This window comes from Bufo bufo, chromosome 1 (assembly GCF_905171765.1).
Source record: "Bufo bufo chromosome 1, aBufBuf1.1, whole genome shotgun sequence".
Taxonomy (NCBI): Eukaryota; Metazoa; Chordata; class Amphibia; order Anura; family Bufonidae; genus Bufo; species Bufo bufo.
In genome coordinates, this window is record NC_053389.1 from 1,714,278 (window position 1) to 1,737,313 (window position 23,036).

The window sequence follows — 23,036 nt, forward strand, 5'->3', positions numbered from 1 at the left end:
CAATCTTGTGTGCATCCGTGATTTTTCACGGACCCATTGACTTGAATGGGTCCGCGAACCGTTGACCGTGAAAAAAATAGGACAGGTCATATTTTTTTCACGGCCAGGAAACACGGATCACGGATGCGGCTGCCAAACGGTGCATTTTCCGATTTTTCCACGGACCCATTGAAAGTCAATGGAGCCGCGAAAAAAAAACAGAAAACTGAACCACGGACGCGGATGCACACAACGGTCGTGTGCATGAGGCCTTAGGTGTATGTCTGACACAGATGGTGGCGCAAAGGTCCTTAGCACTACAATCTGCATATTTTTCCCGCTCATGGCAGGTCTATAAAAGGATGGCGTGGGCAGAGAAAGGGATACAGTAATGGCTATACAGTGACCGTATACCACCGCCATACAGTGACCGGATAACACCGCCGTACAGTGACCGGATAACACCGCCGTACAGTGACCGGATAACACCGCCGTACAGTGACCGGATAACACCGCCGTACAGTGACCGGATAACACCTCTGTACAGTGACCGGATAACACCTCTGTACAGTGACCGGATAACACCTCTGTACAGTGACCGGATAACACCGTCATACAGTGACCTGATAAAAGGGTATAAGAGGGCACAGTACAGGGAATGACTAGAGGCACTGCACAGGGTGTGGTAAGAGGGCACAGTCACATGACCCTGTGACGTTAGAAGGTCCTTATGATGTCCTGAGAGAGTTCAGCTCCGAGGCCTACTTCAGAGGCATCAATCTGTACCACAAACTCCCTCTTGAAGTTGGGCATAACCAACACCGGGGATCCACACAGGGCGGACTTCAGAGAGGAGAAAGCCTTTTCCGCCTGCTCATTCCAGTGGACCGTTACTGACTTGCGTCCTTTCAAAAGCCCTGTCAGTGGTGCAGCGACTGTAGCAAAATTGGGGACAAACCTCATATAGTACTCCACCATTCCCAGGAATGACTTTACTTGCCGAGTAGTGACCGGTCGTGGCCAATTCCGAATTGCCTCAACTTTGTTTACCTGAGGTTTAATAATAATTATGCACCCAATGACATACCCCAGGTACTTGGTCTCTTCTAACCCTATCGCACACTTTTTCGGGTTAGCGGTCAAGCCAGCCTTCCTAAGGGAGTCTACTACAGCCTGTACTTTAGGTAGGTGACTTTCCCAGTCGGTGCTGTGAATAACGATATCGTCCAAGTACGCCAAAGCGTACCGACGATGTGGACGGAGTACAATGTCCATTAGCCTTTGAAACGTGGCGGGAGCACCATGTAGACCAAAGGGTAATACCTTGTACTGATACAGCCCCTCTGGTGTGATGAAAGCCTTTTTTCCTTGGCAGCCTCCGTCAAGGGTACCTGCCAGTACTCTGTGGTGAGGTCCAACACCGAAAAATACCGGGCTTGGCCTAACTTCTCAATAAGCACATCTACTCGGGCCATGGGATATGCGTCAATTTGGACACCTCATTTAGTTTGCGGAAGTCGTTACAGAATCGGAATGTCCCGTCCGGCTTGGGTATTAAGACTATCGGACTGGCCCATTCACTTTTTGACTCCTCGATGACACCTAGCTGTAGCATTAGCTGCACTTCCTCCGCGATGGCTTGTCGCCGAACCTCGGGTACCCGGTACGGTTTTAACCAGACTTTTGCCTGAGGCTCAGTGACAATGTCATGTCGGACTATGGAAGTGCGTCCAGGGAGGTCTGAGAACACCTCCGTGTTCCGACTAACGAACTCCCTGGCTTCCTGAGCCTGTTTAGAAGAGAGGCTGTCAGCAATTTTCACTGTGGCAGCCGCTTCCCCTGCTTCAGCCAGAGGGACCGAATCCGCTTCCCCTAAGAACCCTGGTCGTGGGCTGTCTTCCGTACAGGTTTCCCGATCTTTCCAGGGTTTGAGCAGATTCACATGGTGAACCTGCTCCGGCTTTTGCCTCCCCGGCTGGTGTACCTTGTAATCTACCTCTCAAAGTTTTTTTAAGCACCTCATAGGGCCCCTGCCACCTAGCTAGTAACTTACTGTCTACCGTTGGTACCAGCACCAATACCCGATCACCCGGGTTAAAGTTCCGGACCCGAACCTGCCGAATATAGATCCTACTCTGGGCTCGCTGCGCTGCCTCCATATGCTCCCTAACCAGAGGTAACACGGTTTCCATCCGTCCCTGCATCTGGGTGACGTACTCAACGACACTTCTGTGCGGTGGGGGTTGTTGCTCCCACGCCTCTTTGGCCACGTCCAACAGACCGCGAGGGAGTCTGCCGTATAGCAGTTCAAAGGGCGAGAACCCAGTAGAGGCCGGGGGCACTTCTCAAACTGCGAACATGAGATAGGGCAGAAGAAGGTCCCAGTCCCTCCCATCCTTAGACACCGCTCTTTTTAACATATTTTTCAATGTTTGATTAGACCTCTCTACCAGGCCATCCGCTCGCGGATGATACATGGACATCTGTAGCTGTTTTATGTGGAGCAACTTACAGAGTTCCCTCATGACCTTGGACATAAACAGGGTCCCTTGGTCAGTCAGAACCTCCTTAGGCAGACCCACGCGAGAAAACATCTCCATTAATTAACCCTTTGAGGACCATAGGATTACCGTCATCAATATAAAAATAATTATATTTTTTTCCATTTAAGAATGTATTTGAACAATAAATAAAAGCATTTCCACACTTGTGTCATTTTTGGGGGAGGAGTTATGACACGGGACAAATGTGACTATTTAGGTTACTTTTAATGGAGAGCCAAAAGAAGTACATTTTTTTTTGTTACAGCAACTGAAGTCCGTACACTTCAGTTGCTGTAACTAAGCCATTTCATGAAATAACTGGCAAAAAGCTAGATCCATTTGTTGATAAGAACTTATATTTAAAAAAAAAAAAAAAAAGAAGTATTTTAAGTTCTTAATCAGATGATACAGGCAATTAAATACATGGGACAAATACGTCCCTTGGTCCTCAAAGGGTTTTTTAACTCCTTAGCTATGAGTTTGGCTGATGTATGAGGCAGTGGCACCGCCACCGGGTACCGAGTGCCGTAGTCGAGGATGACCAAGATGTGTTGGTGCCCTCTAGCAGACTTCGGTACTGGGCCTATGAGATCCATAGCGATCCGCTCGAATGGAACCTCAATAATCGGGAGAGGGACCAGGGGACTACGGAAATGTGGCCGGAGTCTGGTTATCTGGCAGGTTGGGCAAGACTTGCAATACTCTTCCACCTCTCTGAACACACTGGGCCAGTAGAACCACTGTAAAATCCAGTCCTGCGTTTTCTGCTGGCCCAGGTGTCCCCCAAGAACATGTTGGTGGGCTAACTCCAACACGAGCTTGCAATATGCCTTGGGCACCACCAGGTGTTCAATATGCTCACACCGTAGTTTATTTACCCGGTACAGTATCTCCTGTTGAACCACAAAACAGGGGAACATAGACTCGTACCCCGGTTGTTGCGGCTCACCCTTAACTACTACCACATTCTCCCAGGCTCGGGATAGAGTCAGGTCCTGGTGCTGTGCTGTACCAAAATTATCCCCAGAGACATTGAGGTCTGCCAACCGCGGACCCGGTGGCAAGTCCTCCACGTCTTTCACCATCACACTTAGCGGGGTTGTCTTCCCTCTTCCACCAAAGTGGCGGTCACCCCTACTGCTGGCCCTTCTGATTCAGGTTCCCAAGGTTCTGGCCTCCCCTCTGAGCAAGGCCACTTTGCTATGGTTACATCTGTCTCCCGGGTATCGGTAACTTTTGTATCCGGCCAGAGTGATGGGAACCTGGGGAAGTCTCTCCCAATTATCAACTCATATGGTAACTTTGTGGCGACGGCCACCTCATGCATCCACCTGCCGGCCACCGTTGACAGAGAGACCAGGGCGGTGGGATAGTCCTTTAAGTCCCCATGAATGCAGACAACGCCGACTTTTCGGCCAGTATACTCGGCGGGCCGCACCAGGGCAGCTCTTACCAGGGACACCAGAGTCCCTGAATCCAGCAGTGCCACTGCCAGAGTGCCCCCCACTTCCACCTTGCACAGGTGACTATTATCTACAGTCTTGGAGGTACCTGTGGCACATAGCTTCCAATGAGTGGCGGTAGCCATAGTTGGTGTCCATGGGTTCACCCCGATGGAGACAGTCGGCTCTTATATGTCCAGAATCGTGACATCGCCAGCAGACCACCGGGGCTGGGTCTGCATGGGGTACGTCCCGGGCGGGTTTAGCTGAGACCAGCCGCCGGGTTTGGAGTGGAGATTTCCGGGGTTTAGCTGGCCCCCTCCCAACAAAAAACCCCTGCAGATTTCTGGTGGCCTCGTTGTCACGGCTGAGGATGGGGAAAACCCTCAGCCGTGCGATGCCTGGAGATGTTAGTGGCTGCTCGGCCAGGACCACAGGATCAGGGAGCAGGTCACCTCCTATCGCATCCCTAATCTGACCCTGACTCCTAGCTGCATGAGCCGCCCTTGAAGGTAGGAGGGCTCATGCTCAGGAACCTCGGATCCCTACTAACCCTCCGCAGATCCCTGAGCTAGGAGCTGGGTAGACAGCCCGTTCCTCCTGGACACGGAGGAACAGGAGTCTCACTGGCCAAGCTGCAAGGAAAAGGGATGCAAAAACAGACCTATGGATATGGCAGGTGAACTGCACTAGTTCACACCTACCTGCCACAGCCTTGCTGACTGGATCCCGTGCTCACAAGCTGATGTCCAGACCATACATAAACGGACACAGCAAACACACACACAGACGGGAACCCAGATCCTTAGCTGCATTAAATATGAAAGGAAAGCAACATCAACTTAACATCATATATAAACATTTATGACCACAAGGGTGGCCCCCACTGGCAGATGGTATAAGGGACCAGGAGGATGACTCCAGCTTACAAACAAGGCTGGAGTACCCCCCAGACATCAGGTCTCAACTAGTGATGTCCGGATCATGAACGAATCGTTCTTTTGAATGGATTCAGTTCACTGATCCGGAAGAGTCGGTTCCTCTGACTGAGCTGATCCGTGTGAAGCCGATCAGTCAGATTAGCATCGAGTTGGCAGCAGGCAGTGTAATAGGAGCCGACAGTGGACGCTAGCCCCGCCCCTCCCCGCCCCTCCAACCAATCAGAGGCCACCAGCACTGACTCACAGCACAGGGGGAGTCGCAGGGACTCAGAGAATCGTCTGAGAGTTTATTAGTTAAGCCTCTTTCACACTTGCGTTGTCCGGATCCGTCGTGTACTCCACTTGCCGGAGGTGCCCGCCGGATCCCGAACACCGCAAGTGAACTGAAAGCATTTGAAGACGGATCCGTCTTCAAAATGCGTTCAGTGTTACTATGGCAGCCAGGACGCTATTAAAGTCACTGTGAAGTGCCCCAGGAGCCGCACGGATGGTAAGTATGCTGCTCCCCCGCTCCCCACTACACTTTACCATGGCAAACAGGACTTTAGCATCCTGGCAGCCATGGTAACCATTCAGAAAAAGCTAAACGTCGGATACGGTAATGCGCCGAAACGACGTTTAGCTTAAGGCCGGATCCGGATCAATGCCTTTCAATGGGCATTAATTCCGGATCCGGCCTTGCGGCAAGTGTTCAGAATTTTTGACCGGAGCAAAAAGCGCAGCATGCTGCGGTATTTTCTCCGGCCAAAAAACGTTCCGTTCCGGAACTGAAGGCATCCTGATGCATCCTGAACGGATTTCACTGCATTCAGAATGCATGGGGATAATCCTGATCAGAATTCTTCCGGCATAGAGCCCCGACGACGGAACTCTATGCCGGAAGACAAGAACGCAGGTGTGAAAGAGCCCTTAAAAGAATGGAATGAGTCAGAGACTGTGTCACCGAGTCCCTGCCAGGCTTCCTGCTCTGCGGCTCCCAGTCTCCCAACAAGTCCGTCCGGGGGGGGCATTAGTATAGCATGTAGCGGAGCTGTGTGTGTACAGGGTGCAGTGTAGCAGAGCAGGAAGCCTGGTAGGGACTCAGTGACACGATTCTTTTAACTAATGAACTCTCAGACAATTCTCTGAGTCCCTGCAATAACTATAGCCACTACATCACAGTCCGCTCCACTGCATTCACTGCAGCAGAGCTGTGTTTGCCAGGAGCGAGTCCCTCCTGACCTTCGGTTCACTTGAGAGCCGACTCAGGAAGTGAACGAAGATTCGATTCAGGAATCGGTTCTTTTGAGTGAACTGATTCAAATGAACCGATTCATGAAAAAGATCCGAACTTCCCATCTCTAGTCTCACCTGAGGCTATATAGCCCTGGGGGCCACACCCACACAGACACACAGTGGAAAGGGAATTAACCCTTCCAACACCAAGGAGGGAAGTGAAACCACTTAAAGGGAAAGTGCATACATAACTACCACAAACTGGGAAAGTGCACACATAAATATCACACTGCACCAGTTACCACCGGCAACGGCATGCGTGGCAATCATGTCCTGAGAATCAGCCAGCAGGCCGAGACACTGCCACCACATGCACACAAAAACCACACGTTGCCACGGGCAACCACAAGTGACGGAAGGTGTAAGGCTGGGTTCAGACCTGAGCGTATTTGATATGCGCGTTTAACGCGCGTTTTTGTCGCGCGTTTCTATGCGCGTTTTTTGCAATAGTAAACGCGCGTTTGATGCGCGTTTGTGTGATTGACTGCAGTGTCCTATGGCCACAAACGCGCGGCAAAACGCCCCAAAGAAGCTCAAGAACTTGTTTGAGCGTAGGGCGTTTTTCAGCGCGTTCAAATGCGCTGTAAAACGCTCAAGTGAGAACCAGGGCCATAGGGAAGCATTGGTTTTCATGTGTTGAGCGTTTTACAGCGCGTTTGAACGCGCTGTAAAACGCTCAAGTGTGAACCCAGCCTTACAGTGCACACCATACAAACCAAACCAGGAGCAACCGCAGGCACTTAACAGCAAGCTGCCTAGCAACCGCTCAGGATGCTATACCGCCAAACACAATCTTGTTGCCAGCGGCAACCACACGTGAGGCAACAAACAAGTAGCCCTCACCATGTAGTTGACAACCAGGTCGACCATCTCCAGGGCGTTATTCGGAGACACTTGGGCGATCCAGTGCTGGAGAGGGTATGGCAAAGCCCTCCAAAACACATCCGCCAACAGCCGATCCAACATAGCAGTAGGAGTCAATATGTCAGGCTGCAGCCATTTTAGCAATCGGTGCAGCAGATCATAATATTGTGGTCTGGCGGGTTCAGCCGGGTTAAATTCCCACTGATGCACCCGCTGGGCCCGGACCAACACATTCACCCCCGAGTCTCTCCAGGATCTCACCTTTTACTGTCGGGTAGTCGGCCGCTTCATCATCGGGGAGATCAAAAAATACTTGCTGGGGACCGGACGCCAGGAACGGAGCAACGACCTCAGTTCACTGGTCTCGGGGTAACTTTTCCCTCAGGGCCACTTTTTCGAAGACCGCCAGATAGGTCTCGATGTCATCCGAGGGAGTCATCTTTGGAATCGCCGCACGGACAGCTTTCCGGGCATCGTGGACATTCTGGGACACTCCTGCCGCCTGCAACGCCATCACATGTTGCAATAGCAGCTGGTTAGTTTCTTGTTGCTGCTTGTTAGCCTCCACGAGGGCCTTCACGACCGCCTCCATTTTGTCAGGGGATATGGGTCGTAACCTCGCCGGCTTAATGTAGGACATGCACTTGTGGCGGGGAAAAACAAAAAAATGTTCAGCCTCCAGGACTGCTTCACTGCGTTTGCCCGCATCCGACACCAATTGTGCGAATTTGTTCTGGTAGACAGACTAGGGGACGCAGTACAGAGGCAACGACAACGTCTTTAACTTAAACAGCGCAGTGTTTTATTCACACAGACGTAAAGTGACAACAAAAAGGGCAGTTTCAGGGAAAAACAGTCACCTTGCATCTGGTGTTTGTTCAGGCTGCAGCACATAAGTCCTTGGGTGAAGCAGAAGTCCACGTGCTTTTTCCCAAACAATATAGCAGGCCTTAGTCCCGGCCCAAACTCTCTGCCTCTATCAAACTGACAAAGCTCCAGTGTCAGATGGAGGCTAATCCGCCCAGCTGAGACTGCTGGCTGGGTTTTATCCCAAACCAAAACCCGGCCTGGAACGTGGGGAACAGCCACCCACCCTGCACTTTGGCTGCTCCCAGTAAGAGCCGGCCCGGATCCATATACAGTATATATACAGTGGGATGCGAAAGTTTGGACAACCTTGTTAATCGTCATGATTTTCCTGTCTAAATCGTTGGTTGTTACGATAAAAAATGTCAGTTAAATATATCATATAGGAGACACACAGAGTGATATTTGAGAAGTGAAATGAAGTTTATTGGATTTACAGAAAGTGTGCTAAAATTGTTTAAACTAAATTAGGCAGGTGCATAAATTTGGGCACCACAAAAAAGAAATGAAATCAATATTTAGTAGATCCTCCTTTTGCAGAAATTACAGCCTCTAAACGCTTCCTGTAGGTTCCAATGAGAGTCTGGATTCTGGTTGAAGGTATTTTGGACCATTCCTCTTTACAAAACATCTTTAGTTCATTCAGGTTTGATGGCTTCCGAGCATGGACAGCTCTCTTTAAGTCACACCACAGATTTTCAATTATATTCAGGTCTGGGGACTGAGATGGCCATTCCAGAACGTTGTACTTGTTCCTCTGCAGAAATGCCTTAGTGGATTTTGAGCAGTGTTTAGGGTCGTTGTCTTGTTGAAAGATCCAGCCCCGGCGCAGCTTCAGCTTTGTCACTGATTCCTGGACATTGGTCTCCAGAATCTGCTGATACTGAGTGGAATCCATGCGTCCCTCAACTTTGACAAGATTCCCAGTCCCTGCACTGGCCACACAGCCCCACAGCATGATGGAACCACCACCATATTTTACTGTGGGTAGCAGGTGTTTTTCTTGGAATGCTGTGTTCTTTTTCCTACATGCATAACGCCCCTTGTTATGGCCAAATAACTCAATTTTAGTTTCATCAGTCCACAGCACCTTATTCCACAATGAAGCTGGCTTGTCCAAATGTGCTTTAGCCCACCTCAAGCGGCACTTTTTGTGCTGTGGGCGGAGAAAAGGCTTCCTCTGCATCACTCTCGCATACAGCATCTCCTTGTGTAAAGTGCGCCGAATGGTTGAACGATGCACAGTGACTCCATCTGCAGCAAGATGATGTTGTAGGTCTTTGGTGCTGGTCTGTGGGTTGACTCTGACTGTTTTCACCATTCGTCGCTTCTGTCTATCCAAGATTTTTCTTGGTCTGCCACTTCGAGCCTTAACTTGAACTGAGCCTGTGGTCTTCCATTTCCTCAATATGTTCCTAACTGTGGAAACAGACAGCTGAAATCTCTGAGTCAGCTTTCTGTATCCTTCCCCTAAACCATGATGGTGAACAATCTTTGTCTTCAAGTCATTTGAGAGTTGTTTTGAGACCCCATGTTGCTACTCTTCAGAGAAAATTAAAAGAGGAGGGAAACTTACAATTGACCCTCTTAAATACTCCTTCTCATAATTGGATTCACCTGTGTATGTAGGTCAGGGGTCACTGAGCTTACCAAGCCAATTTGAGTTCCAATATTTAGTTCTAAAGGTTTTGGAATCAATAAAATGACAACAGTGCCCAAATTTATGCACCTGCCAAATTTTGTTTAAACAATTATAGCACACTTTCTGTAAATCCAATAAACTTCATTTCACTTCTCAAATATAACTGTGTGTGACTCCTATAAGATATATTTAACTGAAATTTTTTATCGTAACAACCAACGATTTATACAGGAAAATCATGACGATTAACAAGGTTGCCCAAACTTTCGCATCCCACTGTATATATATATATATATATATATATATATACCCCCTCCTCACCTCTACCAGACACATCACCACAACACATCCATATACAGTATATATATATATATATATATACCCCCTCCTCACCTCTACCAGACACATCACCACAACACATACATATACAGTATATATATATATAGTTGAGGGAAGTGTTAGATTTAAATATATATATATTGGCCCTTTTGCATGGGCGGGTCCAGATGGTAGGTGTATACATGGAGATGTATGTATGCCCCCTTGTCAGCATGCATCTCTATGTATATAATATATATGGGTAGGTGGGCTTATTGCTGCCCATTCAGACCCCCAGTTTTATATCTATGTATTTATGTGTATATATATTTATAGATGTGCCCCAAACATCTCTCAGTGTATATAGATATATATCCCCCAGTTTTATATCTATACATATATATATTTATTGATGTGCCCCAAGTATCTATAAATATATATGTACAGTTACACTGTGGCCAGCAGCTCCCCTCTGGAATGCGCCTGCTTGGGGGGGGTGGAGAGAGACAGACAGCTGGACAATTATGTCCAGTTTCGGCCTCTTCAAAGGACAGAGGATCAATAAAGATCCTCTGCCCTTTGTCACCGTCAGGAGATGCTTGCCTAACAGGGACATGGGAACAAAGAGTTCCCATGCCCCTGTGTGTTGCCTACCTCCGGCGCTGTAATTACAGCGCCAGAGGTGTGCATCCTCTTCACAGGCGGGAGGATCAAAGGATCCCCCCGCCTGGAAGCGTGCTTCAGGATGCACGGGCCGGCGCAGTGACGTCATACCACCTCCCCAACCCGTATGGAGCGGGCGGGAAACGGGAGCGAGTGAGGCTGGGTTTAAATACCCCAGCCGTGCTACGCTTGGCAGTGGAGCCAGCAGCCCGATACAAGGATCATCCCCTGGACAGCGAGCAATAGAGAATCAACCCCTGGAACAACGAGCAACCCCTGGACAACGAGCAAGTATCATTAACCCCTGCATTCCCTATACCCTATACCACCAACGCTGCAGTAACCCCAGAATTCCCTATACCCTATACCACCAATGCTGTATTAACCCCTGCATTCCCTATACCGCCAATGAACCCCTACATTAACCCCTGCATACCCTATACCACCAACGAACCACTGCATTAACCCCTGCATACCCTATTCCACCAACGAACCCCTGTATTAACCCCTGAATTCCCTGTACCACCAACGATCTGCATTAACCCCTGCATTCCCTATACCACCAAAGAACCTCTGCTGTCACGGGGTTCCGAAGGTGCACTCGGTCCCCCATTGCCCGCAGACCTGTTGCTTAGCTTTGGGAATGAGGATCTGTGTTTGACCTCATTCCCAGGGCGGCTTTACTAGCTGGGTGGCTCCCTGCTCCTAGTCTGCCTTGAGCGCCGAGCTGATCACTCGGTGCTCGACTGGTTGGTCTGTCGGTCATGTGACACTGGCCACGTCACATGACCCACACTCCCCACTATAAATACAGGCAGCCTGCTGGCTACAGGTTGCCTGTTAATTTCTAGGTTCCTGGCTATTTGTTGGACTGCTGAATACTTACCTGATCCTGTTCCCTGACCATCCTTTTGCCTGTTCCTCCTGTACTGCGCATCCGTCCTGGTATTGTGACCTCGGCTCCGACCTGACTACTCTCTTAGGACTCCTCTTGTACTTCTCTGCTCTTCTGGTATTTGACCCCGGCTTCTCCTGACCATTCTTTGCTTAATCCTTTGTACTGCGTAGCTCTCTTGGTATTGACTCGGTCCGTTCACGTTGTTGTTTGTCTGTCTGTCATCCCTGCACTTATTCCAAGTTAGGGATTGCCGTCCAGTTGTCCCCTGTCATTAGGACTCGCGAGGCAAGAAGGCAGGGCCAGGGGTAAGGGTGGAGCGCAGTGGTCACTTCCCTTCCCCCTGTGTGTGTGTGTACGCGACCGTTACAGATTAACAGGCCCAATAACCACTGTATTATGAATCCTCTGGTGACCCTGACTGACCATGTCTCTAATCTGACGCAGAGGGTGCAGGAGTTAGGGGAAAAACTCAGTTCTTTTGAGTTAGGGCAAGGTTCTTCCACTCCTCAGGCCTCCAGTCCGCATTTTGAGCCCCAGATTAAGCTCCCAGAACCCTTTTCTGGAGACCGGAAGAAGTTTCTCTCTTTTAAGGAGAATTGTAAACTTTACTTCCGTTTGCGCCCCGTGTCCTCTGGCCCCAAGATGTCAACGCGTGGGCATTATCATTTCCCGATTACAGGGTGATCCCCAGGACTGGGCGTTCTCTTTACCTGCTGGCGCCAGTTGTTTATATTCTGTGGAGGGGTTCTTTCAGGCCCTGGGTACCCTCTATGATGAACCAGACAGGGCTCTAGTAGCCGAGACGGCTCTAAAGGCACTGGTTCAGGGCAATCTACCAGCGGAGGATTATTGCACCAAATTTAGAAGGTGGTGTGTCCCCTCAGGATGGAACGAACCAGCCCTGAAGAGTCAGTTCAGGTCAGGTCTGTCTGATAAATTAAAGGATCTTCTGGTCAGTTATCAACTTCCAGAGACCTTAGAGGAGATGATGACCCTTGTTGTCCGACTCGACCGACGGGTTAGAGAGAGACGACAGGAACAACAGTTCTCTTCCCAGATGGTGGTCCAGTCAGAGGCCTATCCCAGAGACAATGCTGAGGTCTCCACCGAGGAACCCATGCAGGTTGGCATGACCCGAGGGAATCTTCGCCGCAGACGTGGAGAATGCTTTTACTGTGGAGATCCTGACCATTGGATCAACCAGTGTCCTAAGAAGGTCCTCTCTGTCAAGTCTCCTAAGGCAAGGCAACCTAAAGACCAGGTACATCCTGAATTTTCTAAATGTAAGCTTTCGGTACCCATTACGATTTCTCTGGGAGTAGATAAATGGCCGGGTAAGGCCTTTATTGATTCTGGCTCAGCGGCTAGCTTTATTGACTCTGAGTATGCCGTTAGATTGGGTATTCCTATGTTTGCCTTACCAACTCCTATCCATGTCATGGCTATTGATGCTACTCCTCTTATTGGTGGTACGGTGAGCTTATGTACCTCAGAGATTTCTCTAACCGTGGGTGTGTGCCACTCAGAGAGATGTTCACTTTTAGTCCTGGAGAACCTACCGGCTGAGGGGGTACTAGGGTTGCCTTGGCTCCGACTACATAACCCCACTATAGATTGGTCCAATGGGGAGTTGGTGAAATGGGGGCCTAATGTGACTCGTGCTTGTCCGTGGTACAGGCTGGGGTCTCAGTAAAGTCTGATACTTTACCCACTGTTGTTATGGAATATTCTCATGTATTCTCATCACCAACCTCGGAGGTTCTACCCCCCCATAGACCTTATGATTGTACCATAGAGCTAGTAGAGGGGGCCAAGTTTCCTAAAGGACGAATTTATAATCTTTCTATGCCCGAACGCAAGGCCATGGAAGATTATATTAAGGAGAGCCTTGGTAAAGGGCATATTAGACCTTCTGTCTCTCCTATGGGGGCGGGTTTTTTCTTCGTTAAGAAAAAAGATGGTGGTCTTAGGCCATGTATCGATTACCGGAGATTAAATAAAATCACTGTCCAGAATAGATACTCCCTCCCATTGATTCCGGATTTATTTAACCAGGTTCTGGGGGCAACCTGGTTTTCCAAGATTGACCTGAAAGGGGCATACAATCTAATCCGAATCAAGGAGGGAGACGAATGGAAGACAGCGTTCAATACTCCGGTAGGACACTTTGAATATCAGGTGATGCCTTTTGGACTCAGCAATGCCCCAGCTGTGTTCCAAAACTTCATGAATGACATTCTTAGGGAGTTCTTAGGTAAATTTATTATTGTCTATCTTGACGACATTTTGATATTCTCTCCTGACTTCGAATCCCATGTGTCTCATGTTAAACAAGTATTAGAGGTGTTGAGGGAGAATCAGCTATCCGCTAAGCAAGAGAAATGTGTCTTTGGTGTACAGGAGATTCTGTTTCTAGGGCATGTTCTGACTCCTCACGCCTTCAAGATGGATCCTGGTAAGGTACTAGCAATTAAGGAATGGGTAAGACCTTCAACCTTAAAGGCCTTACTACGGTTCTTAGGTTTCGCCAATTACTATCGTAAATTTATTATGAATTTTTCCGTAATTGCTAAACCGTTGACCGACCTTACTAAGAAAGGGGCGGATTTGGAGAATTGGTCTACTGAGGCCATTTCTTCATTTGAAAAATTAAAAAAGGCATTCAGTAGCGCTCCCATTCTGATCCAGCCTGATCAGGAGAAACCTTTTATTGTGGAGGTGGATGCGTCCGAGGACGGCGCAGGAGCAGTCCTTTCACAAGGTCCTGCCAGCCTCACTAATCTGAGACCATGTGCCTTCTTCTCCAGGAAATTCTCTCCCACGGAGAGAAACTACGACATAGGGAATAGGGAGCTGCTGGCCATTAAATGGGCATTTGATGAGTGGAGGCATTTTCTGGAGGGGGCAAGGCATTGTGTAACTGTTGTCACTGACCATAAAAACCTTATGTTTCTCTAGTCTGCTAAGAGGTTGAATCCCCGTCAAGCCAGATGGGCTCTGTTTTTTTACTCGTTTTGATTTTTCCATTACGTTCAGGCCGGGAAGTAAAAATGTGAAGGCGGACGCATTATCTCAGAGCTTTTAGGCTTTTCAACCTACTGAGGTACCACCTGAATCCATCCTGCCAGCAAAAATCTTCTTAGCAGCTCTTACCCAGGATATCTCGGCTCGCATTAGGTCTGAACAACATCTGGCACCGGTATCCACCCCAACAGATAAGTTGTTTGTTCCCGTACAATTTCGTCTCCAGCTGTTGGGTGAGTGTCACGAATCTGCCTTTTGTGGACATCCGGGTGTTGAGGGCACTAAGGATCTGGTTTCTAGATCTTATTGGTGGCCCACTCTAACTAGGGATGTCAAGTCCTACGTGTCAGCCTGTGAGGTTTGTGCCAGATCCAAGACACCTAGGACTCGCCCTGCTGGTAACCTACGACCCCTACCCATTCCCAGTAGACCCTGGTCCCATATCTCGATGGACTTTATAACTGACCTACCGCCGGCGGAGGGTAAGACTGTAGTTTGGGTAGTAGTCGATAGGTTTAGCAAGATGGTCCATTTCTTTCCCCTGTCTAAACTCCCGAATGCCAAAACCTTGGCGTCTATTTTTGTGAAAGAAATTGTTCGATTGCATGGTATCCCGGAAAATATTGTTTCTGACAGGGGTGTGCAGTTTGTGTCGAAATTCCTTTCTGTCAAAAATGTAAAATTTCATTGTCTTTTTCCTCTGCCTACCACCCTGAGAGTAATGGGCAGACTGAACGCCTTAATCAGTCTGTGGAACAATTCTTGAGGTCGTATGTTGCTGATGACCAGCAATTATGGGTGAAATATCTTCCATTGGCTGAATTTGCTTTGAATAACCGTGTCAATTCTTCTGCTGGGGTTTCACCTTTCTTTTGTAACCATGGTAACCATGGTTTCCATCCCCGTTTTCATTCTGGGTCATCCGTCTCCTCCTCTAACCCTGAGGCGGATAGGCACTCTAAACTGTGCACAGTTTGGGCCCGGGTTCAATCGAACTTAGAAAAGGCTCAAAGTTCTCAGAAACTCAAGGCCGATAGGAGACGTTCAAGGGGGGTGAATTTTCAGGTTGGGGATAAGGTATGGTTGTCCTCCAAGAATCTCTCTCTTAAAGTAGATCACGGAAGTGATTAACCCGGTATCTTTTAGGTTGGAGCTGCCCGAGTCATTCCACATTCATAATGTGTTCCATAAATCTCTGCTTAAAAAATATTTTGAACCGGTAGTACCATCAAAAGCCTCGCCTCCGCCGGTTCTTGTTAATGATGCTGTCGAGTATGTGGTGTCTAAAATAGTGGATGTCAGGAAGGTGCGTAATGCCTTGCAGTACCTGATTCACTGGAAGGGGTATGGACCTGAAGAGAGATCTTGGGTACCTGCCAGGGAGGTTCATGCTCCTAGACTTGTTCGAAAATTTCATTTAGAACACCCTGAAAAGCCATCGCCTGAAGTCTTGGTTCCGGTGGCCCCTCGTAAAAGGGGGGGTACTGTCACGGGGTTCCGAAGGTGCACTCGGTCCCCCATCAGCCGCAGACCTGTTGCTTAGCTTTGGTAATGAGGATCTGTGTTTGACCTCGTTCCCAGGGCGGCTTTACTAGCTGGGTGGCTCCCTGCTCCTAGTCTGCCTTGAGCGCCGAGCTGATCACTCGGTGCTCGACTGGTTGGTCTGTCGGTCATGTGACGCTGGCCACGTCACGTGACCCTCACTCCCCACTATAAATACAGGCAGCCTGCTGGCCACAGGTTGCCTGTTAATTTCTAGGTTCCTGGCTATTTGTTGGACTGCTGATTACTCACCTGATCCTGTTCCCTGACCATCCTTTTGCCTGCTCCTCCTGTACTGCGCTTCCGTCCTGGTATTGTGACCTCGGCTCCCACCTGACTACTCTCTTAGGACTCCTCTTGTACTTCTCTGCTCTCCTGGTATTTGACCCCGGCTTCTCCTGACCATTCTTTGCTTAATCCTTTGTACTTTGTAGCTTTCCTGGTATTGACTCGGTCCGTTCACGTCCTGTTGTTTGTCTGTCTGTCTTCCCTGCACTTATTCCAAGTTAGGGATTGCCGTCCAGTTGTCCCATGTCATTAGGACTCGCGAGGCAAGTAGGCAGGGCCAGGGGTAAGGGTGGAGCGCAGTGGTCACTTCCCTTCCCCCTGTGTGTGTGTGTACGCGACCGTTACATCTGCATTATCCGTGTACGATTAACCCCTGCTCCACCAACCATCCCCTTACTCCTGCTGCTGAACTCCTGCAGCATTATACCCTGCACTGCATCGCTCTGTTCCTTGCAGTGCTAAGCCTCAGTTAACCCTTCCCCTGCTGCCCTGTATTGTATACCCTTTATTCCCTGTAGGGATAGTATATTGCCAGGCTGGGTGGGCTGCTGTTATGTGTGTAATTGTAGTTAGATTCTGGGGCGGACTTGGGATTGTGTTAGCGTAGTTAGGACCGTAATAGTGTGTTGTTGTAGTGTAATTATATTATATTGCTGTGTGCTGCTATAAATATATATCTATTCCATTGATATAGATATATATAGTTATCAGCAATAATTAGACTGTATTGTTAATAATTAGACTGTAAATTGAAGTGTGTTAATAAATACCTTTTATTTAAGCACAGCGTGTAGTCTTTTTGTTGTAGTAATAGCCGCAGGTAGTTCAGTATAGAGTAAGGTAATAAGAGTATTTGTATTATAGGTATAAATAGGCGGAGGCATCACTAGACGACTTACGCCTATTTATGAATATAAATTATTGGTATTAGCCAAAATATCAATAATTTATATTTCCCTTAACATATATATATATATACACCCCCTCCTCCCCTCTACCGCACATCACCACAACACATACATATATATATATACACCCCCTCCTCCCCTCTACCGCACATCACCACAACACATACATATATATATATACACCCCCTCCTCCCATCTACCGCACATCACCACAACACATACATATATATATATACACCCCCTCCTCCCCTCTACCGCACATCACCACAACACATACATATATATATATACACCCCCTCCTCCCCTCTACCGCACATCACCACAACACATACATATACAGTGGGGGAAATAATTATTTGACCCCTCACTGATTTTGTAAGTTTGTCCAATGACAAAGAAATGAAAAGTCTCAGAACAGTATCATTTCAATGGTAGGTTTATTGTAACAGTGGCAGATAGCACATCAAAAGGAAAATCGAAAAAATAACTTTAAATAAAAGATAGCAACTGATTTGCATTTCATTGAGTGAAATAAGTATTTGAACCCCTACCAACCATTAAGAGTTCTGGCTCCCACAGAGTGGTTAGACACTTCTACTCAATTAGTTACCCTCATTAAGGACACCTGTCTTAACTAGTCACCTGTATAAAAGACACCTGTCCACAGAATCAATCAATCAAGCAGACTCCAAACTCTCCAACATGGGAAAGACCAAAGAGCTGTCCAAGGATGTCAGAGACAAAATTGTAGACCTGCACAAGGCTGGAATGGGCTACAAAACCATTAGCAAGAAGCTGGGAGAGAAGGTGACAACTGTTGGTGCGATTGTTCGAAATGGAAGGAGCACAAAATGACCATCAATCGACCTCGCTCTGGGGCTCCACGCAAGATCTCACCTCGTGGGGTGTCAATGGTTCTGAGAAAGGTGAAAAAGCATCCTAGAACTACACGGGAGGAGTTAGTTAATGACCTCAAATTAGCAGGGACCACAGTCACCAAGAAAACCATTGGAAACACATTACACCGCAATGGATTAAAATCCTGCAGGGCTCGCAAGGTCCCCTGCTCAGGAAGGCACATGTGCAGGCCCGTCTGAAGTTTGCCAATGAACACCTGAATGATTCAGAGAGTGACTGGGAGAAGGTGCTGTGGTCTGATGAGACCAAAATAGAGCTCTTTGGCATTAACTCAACTCGCTGTGTTTGGAGGAAGAAAAATGCTGCCTATGACCCCCAAAACACCGTCCCCACCGTCAAGCATGGGGGTGGAAACATTTTGCTTTGGGGGTGTTTTTCTGCTAAGGGCACAGGACAACTTATTCGCATAAACGGGAAAATGGACGGAGCCATGTATCGTGAAATCCTGAGCGACAACCTCCTTCCCTCTGCCAGGAAACTGAAAATGGGTCGTGGATGGGTGTTCCAGCACGACAATGACCCAAAACATACAGCAAAGGCAACAAAGGAGTGGCTCAAGAAGAAGCACATTAAGGTCATGGAGTGGCCTAGTCAGTCTCCGGACCTTAATCCAATCGAAAACCTATGGAGGGAGCTCAAGCTCAGAGTTGCACAGAGACAGCCTCGAAACCTTAGGGATTTAGAGATGATCTGCAAAGAGGAGTGGACCAACATTCCTCCTAAAATGTGCGCAAACTTGGTCATCAATTACAAGAAACGTTTGACCTCTGTGCTTGCAAACAAGGGTTTTTCCACCAAGTATTAAGTCTTTTTTTGTTAGAGGGTTCAAATACTTATTTCACTCAATGAAATGCAAATCAGTTGCTATCTTTTATTTAAAGTTATTTTTTCGATTTTCCTTTTGATGTGCTATCTGCCACTGTTACAATAAACCTACCATTGAAATGATACTGTTCTGAGACTTTTCATTTCTTTGTCATTGGACAAACTTACAAAATCAGTGAGGGGTCAAATAATTATTTCCCCCACTGTATATATATACACCCCCTCCTCCCATCTACCGCACATCACCACAACACATACATATATATATATACACCCCCTCCTCCCCTCTACCGCACATCACCACAACACATACATATATATATATATATATATACACCTTTTCCACACATGGACCTTCTGGAGGACTTGTCCCCGAGGGTCTACACTTCAGGTGAACTTGTGACATTTATGAGAACAGATGGACATGTTGGCATAGAAGCTGCTGTGAGGGGCTGCGGTGGTCCTCAGAGATGTTGGTGGGCTCCACACATTAGCCGGCGTCTAATTTGCACCAGACATGGAGGGTGACGAATGTTTTTGGCCCAGTAAGGCTACTTTCACACTTGCGTTATTCTTTTCCGGCATAGAGTTCCGTCACAGGGGCTCTATACCGGAAAAGAACTGATCAGGTATATCCCCATGCATTCTGAATGGAGAGTGATCCGTTCAGTTTGCATCAGGACGTCTTCAGTTCAGTCGTTTTGACTGATCAGGCAAAAGAGAAAACCGTAGCATGCTACGGTTTTATCTCCGGCTAAAAAAACTGAAGACTTGCCTGAATGCCGGTATTTTTTACCATAGGAATGTATTAGTGCCGGATCCGTCCTTCCAGTATGCGCATGCGGAGACTGAAAAAAAGGTGAAAAAATAAATGCCGGATCCGTTTTTGCCAGATGACACCGGAAAGACGGATCCGGCATTTCAATGCATTTTTTCGACTGATCAGGCATTTTTAAGACTGATCAGGATCCTGATCAGTCTTACTAATGCCATCAGTTAGCATACATTTTGCCTGATCCGGCAGGCAGTTCCGGCGACGGAACTGCTTGCCGGATCTCTCTGCCGCAAGTGTGAAAGTAGCCTTACTATAAGGGTTTTCTGAGATGTTTGGATATTTGACCTGAATACTGATCTGCTTTCTCTTGTAGTTCTCCTCGGCCTCGTGGTGGATGTGACCCGTGGATCATGGAGTATACAGCCCATCCCCCAGTACCCGGCTATCCGTGGATCTGTCACCCTCAGTCCTACTGGTATTAACGAGAAAGTTACAAGTGTCGTCTGGTTTAAAGGGACGGACACAAACCCGCCAAGTCAGATCCTGACATATATAGCGGCTGGTTCCTATACAATCTCTGGCGCTCTACACAGTCCCAGGTTCTCGGCTTTCAGTAATGGATCATTACACATCACAGATCTTCTCCTCACAGACCAGGGGGAATATACAGTGAAAGTACAGGCAGAGAAAACATCAATGGACCTACGTGTGACCCTGACCGTCCACGGTGAGTACTATGTGCCAGAGAACAAGTGCCTCCAACAGTCGGACGATTTGGGTCGTATTCACGCGGCACAGTTATATTATTTCCTCCACTTCTACACACATCAGGGCCAAACAACCCGCACAAACGACATGTGCTAGTACACCACAGGGTGTGTGTGTGTGTGGGGGTGGGGGAGGCTTAGTGGAGGATGGGAGTGGTAGTATCTCTGGCATGCCTCCCTCTTTCCTGTAATGCTCCTCACCTTCTGGGTTCTGCCCGTACATTGACCTCGACTTAATTATCGGGGCCTTAAAGTGTCTATAATCTGATGAAGTGCAAAAAAAACAACTGCCCCAAGGGCTGCACACACTGAAAAAAATACAAGACTCGCCTCTCCGATCCCGGGCGCTTCAGTCCACGCGGCACCTCACTTCCTGCTCCTATGCTGAAATGCTGCTCAATTATTGGCTGTCTTTCACAAAATGAGCCGTGTCCCCTCTGTGACCGTGCAGGTTGGGTGCTATGGGCAGCTGTACGCACGGATCACAGTGGGGATCCTCACACCAATGGTTCCTAGGGCTCTGCAGTGAATGTGCACTCTTTCCTACCTTGGGGCACACCCTGATGTTGGGGCTCCTGCCTGGTGGTAGTTGGGGTGCCCTTGTTGCTGGGTGTGAGGCAGGAGTGTGCACTTTAATGCAGCGATTGTTCTTAAGCTGTATGTCACGCTTGTCGGAGTTCACCGCCGCCCTGATTCCCTCTGCAGGCACAGTCGCTGCTCTACTCACCACCGCCTCAACGCTACGTCCCACGCTGATCCTGGCTGCTGATACTCTGCTTGGTGATGCAGGCTGTGCCTGAGTGTGTCTCTGAGGCCTCCCGCACAGCCAAAATGTTCCCCAGCTAATGGCCGGATGTTATGTGGTAAATTAGGCAGAGCCTGCGCTTAGGTTCCTCAGTATGTACACCCAGCGAAGTGTGCTCTCTTGTCTGACAACCTGTGTACCGACCCTAGCCTGAGCGATTCTGCTGTCCTGACCTGTCCTGTTTATTGTTCTGCTCCTTACTTCCTGCCCCGACCTCGGATTGCCGCCTGGATTACATACGCTTAGACTGCCCTCACCATGGACTGTATTCAGACTATGCCTTTTGCCTAATTACCTTGGTGCTGACCCCAGTAGGTAAGTTGCCAACTACACCAGGACTACTGTGGGAGGTAGCGGCCTGGTTGGTTCCCTTCAGCGAAGTTCAGATCACTGTATAGGGGACAAAGGGTGTATACCAGGGGCGCGCCAGGACAATGGGTTTAGGGTTAGACCAACTTATCCATACAGTAATACCGAGTATAAAAACACAGCTAATGACAACATTTCACGTAATGCAATATAATAACAGTTTTATCCTTTGCCCCTGTTCTGGGGTTCTGCACCTCAAGCTGGAAGCCTCAGAAAGACAAGATGGAGATTAGTGATGAAAGAATTTCTAGAAATTTAGTTTGGATCCTATTGAATGGAAAGTTCTTCAATCTTCCCGAAAGCTGCAAATGACTCTGACGTTTTTTTTTCTCTCTCTCTGTAAAATTTCTGCCTATTTGAATGACATGAAATTCTTTCACTAGAATCTAAATGTTTGGAAACATTCAGGTTTCTGTAGAATCAGTTCGCTCATCTCTGGGGCAATAGATCACATTTGGGGCAGTGGAGAAGTGGGGAGATCAGTTTCCATCTGGAAAATGAAGCAGTGACCAGACTATTCCACCTTCCAGTTACGATACCCCCCCCCCCCCCCCCATGAGACCCTGTAGTGTTTTCAGTATCCTCTGACCCTCGGGGCAGGCGGTGTGCACATGTCCGGCGCTGAATGTCTCTGGCTCTCTGCTGTACTGATGTCCCTGTGGCTGATGATAAGATAGGCTGCTAGAGTATTAATAGACTGTAGAGTGTCAAAGGGGTTTTCTGAAATATTTTAACTGATGATCCTCTGGATAGGTCATCATTATCTGATCGGTGGGGGTCTGATACCCAGGACCCCTGCCGATCAGCTGGTTGAGAGGGCACCAATATTCAAAGTACTGCCGCAGCTTTCTCTCAGCTCTCCAAGCTCAGCGCGGTAAATTGTATAGTGGCAACGCTTGTTATCACGCTCAGCCCCATTCACTTCAATGTTGCTGACTGGCGCCAAAGCCACGTGACTCATAAATGTGGCATCACATGGCCTAGAGTAAACTTAGAGAAGGTGACAGACCCCCAGCGATTAGATACTAATGACTTATTCAGAGGACAGGTTATCAATTAAAATATATTGGTCTGGTCTGAGGTCTGTATTAGTTTCCTGGTCAGGGGTCTGTATTAGCTTCCCAGGTCCTGGTCTGGGGTCTGTATTAGTTTCCTTTTCTAGGGTCTGCATTAGCTTCCAGGTCTGGTCTGGGGTCTGTATTAGTTTCCAGGTCTGGTCTGGGTCTGTAAAAGTTTCCAGGTCTGGTCTGGGGTCTGTATTAGTTTCCAGGTCTTGTCTGGGGTCTGTATTAGTTTCCAGGTTTGTCTGGGGTCTGTATTAGTTTCCAGGTCTGGTCTGGGTCTGTTTTAGTTTCCAGGTCTGGTCTGGGGTCTGTATTAGTT

The 23,036-nt window shown here is 48.2% G+C and overlaps 1 protein-coding gene across 1 annotated transcript in view; it reads left to right on the top strand.

The window, feature by feature from the left end:
* LOC120986742 (carcinoembryonic antigen-related cell adhesion molecule 2-like) overlaps positions 1–23,036 on the top strand; it is a 165,782-nt gene that overhangs the window by 13,729 nt on the left and 129,017 nt on the right. The window contains exon 2 of the mRNA XM_040415455.1: positions 20,086–20,439. Coding sequence (XP_040271389.1) covers positions 20,086–20,439 — 354 coding nt within the window. The remainder of the gene's footprint in view (positions 1–20,085; positions 20,440–23,036) is intronic.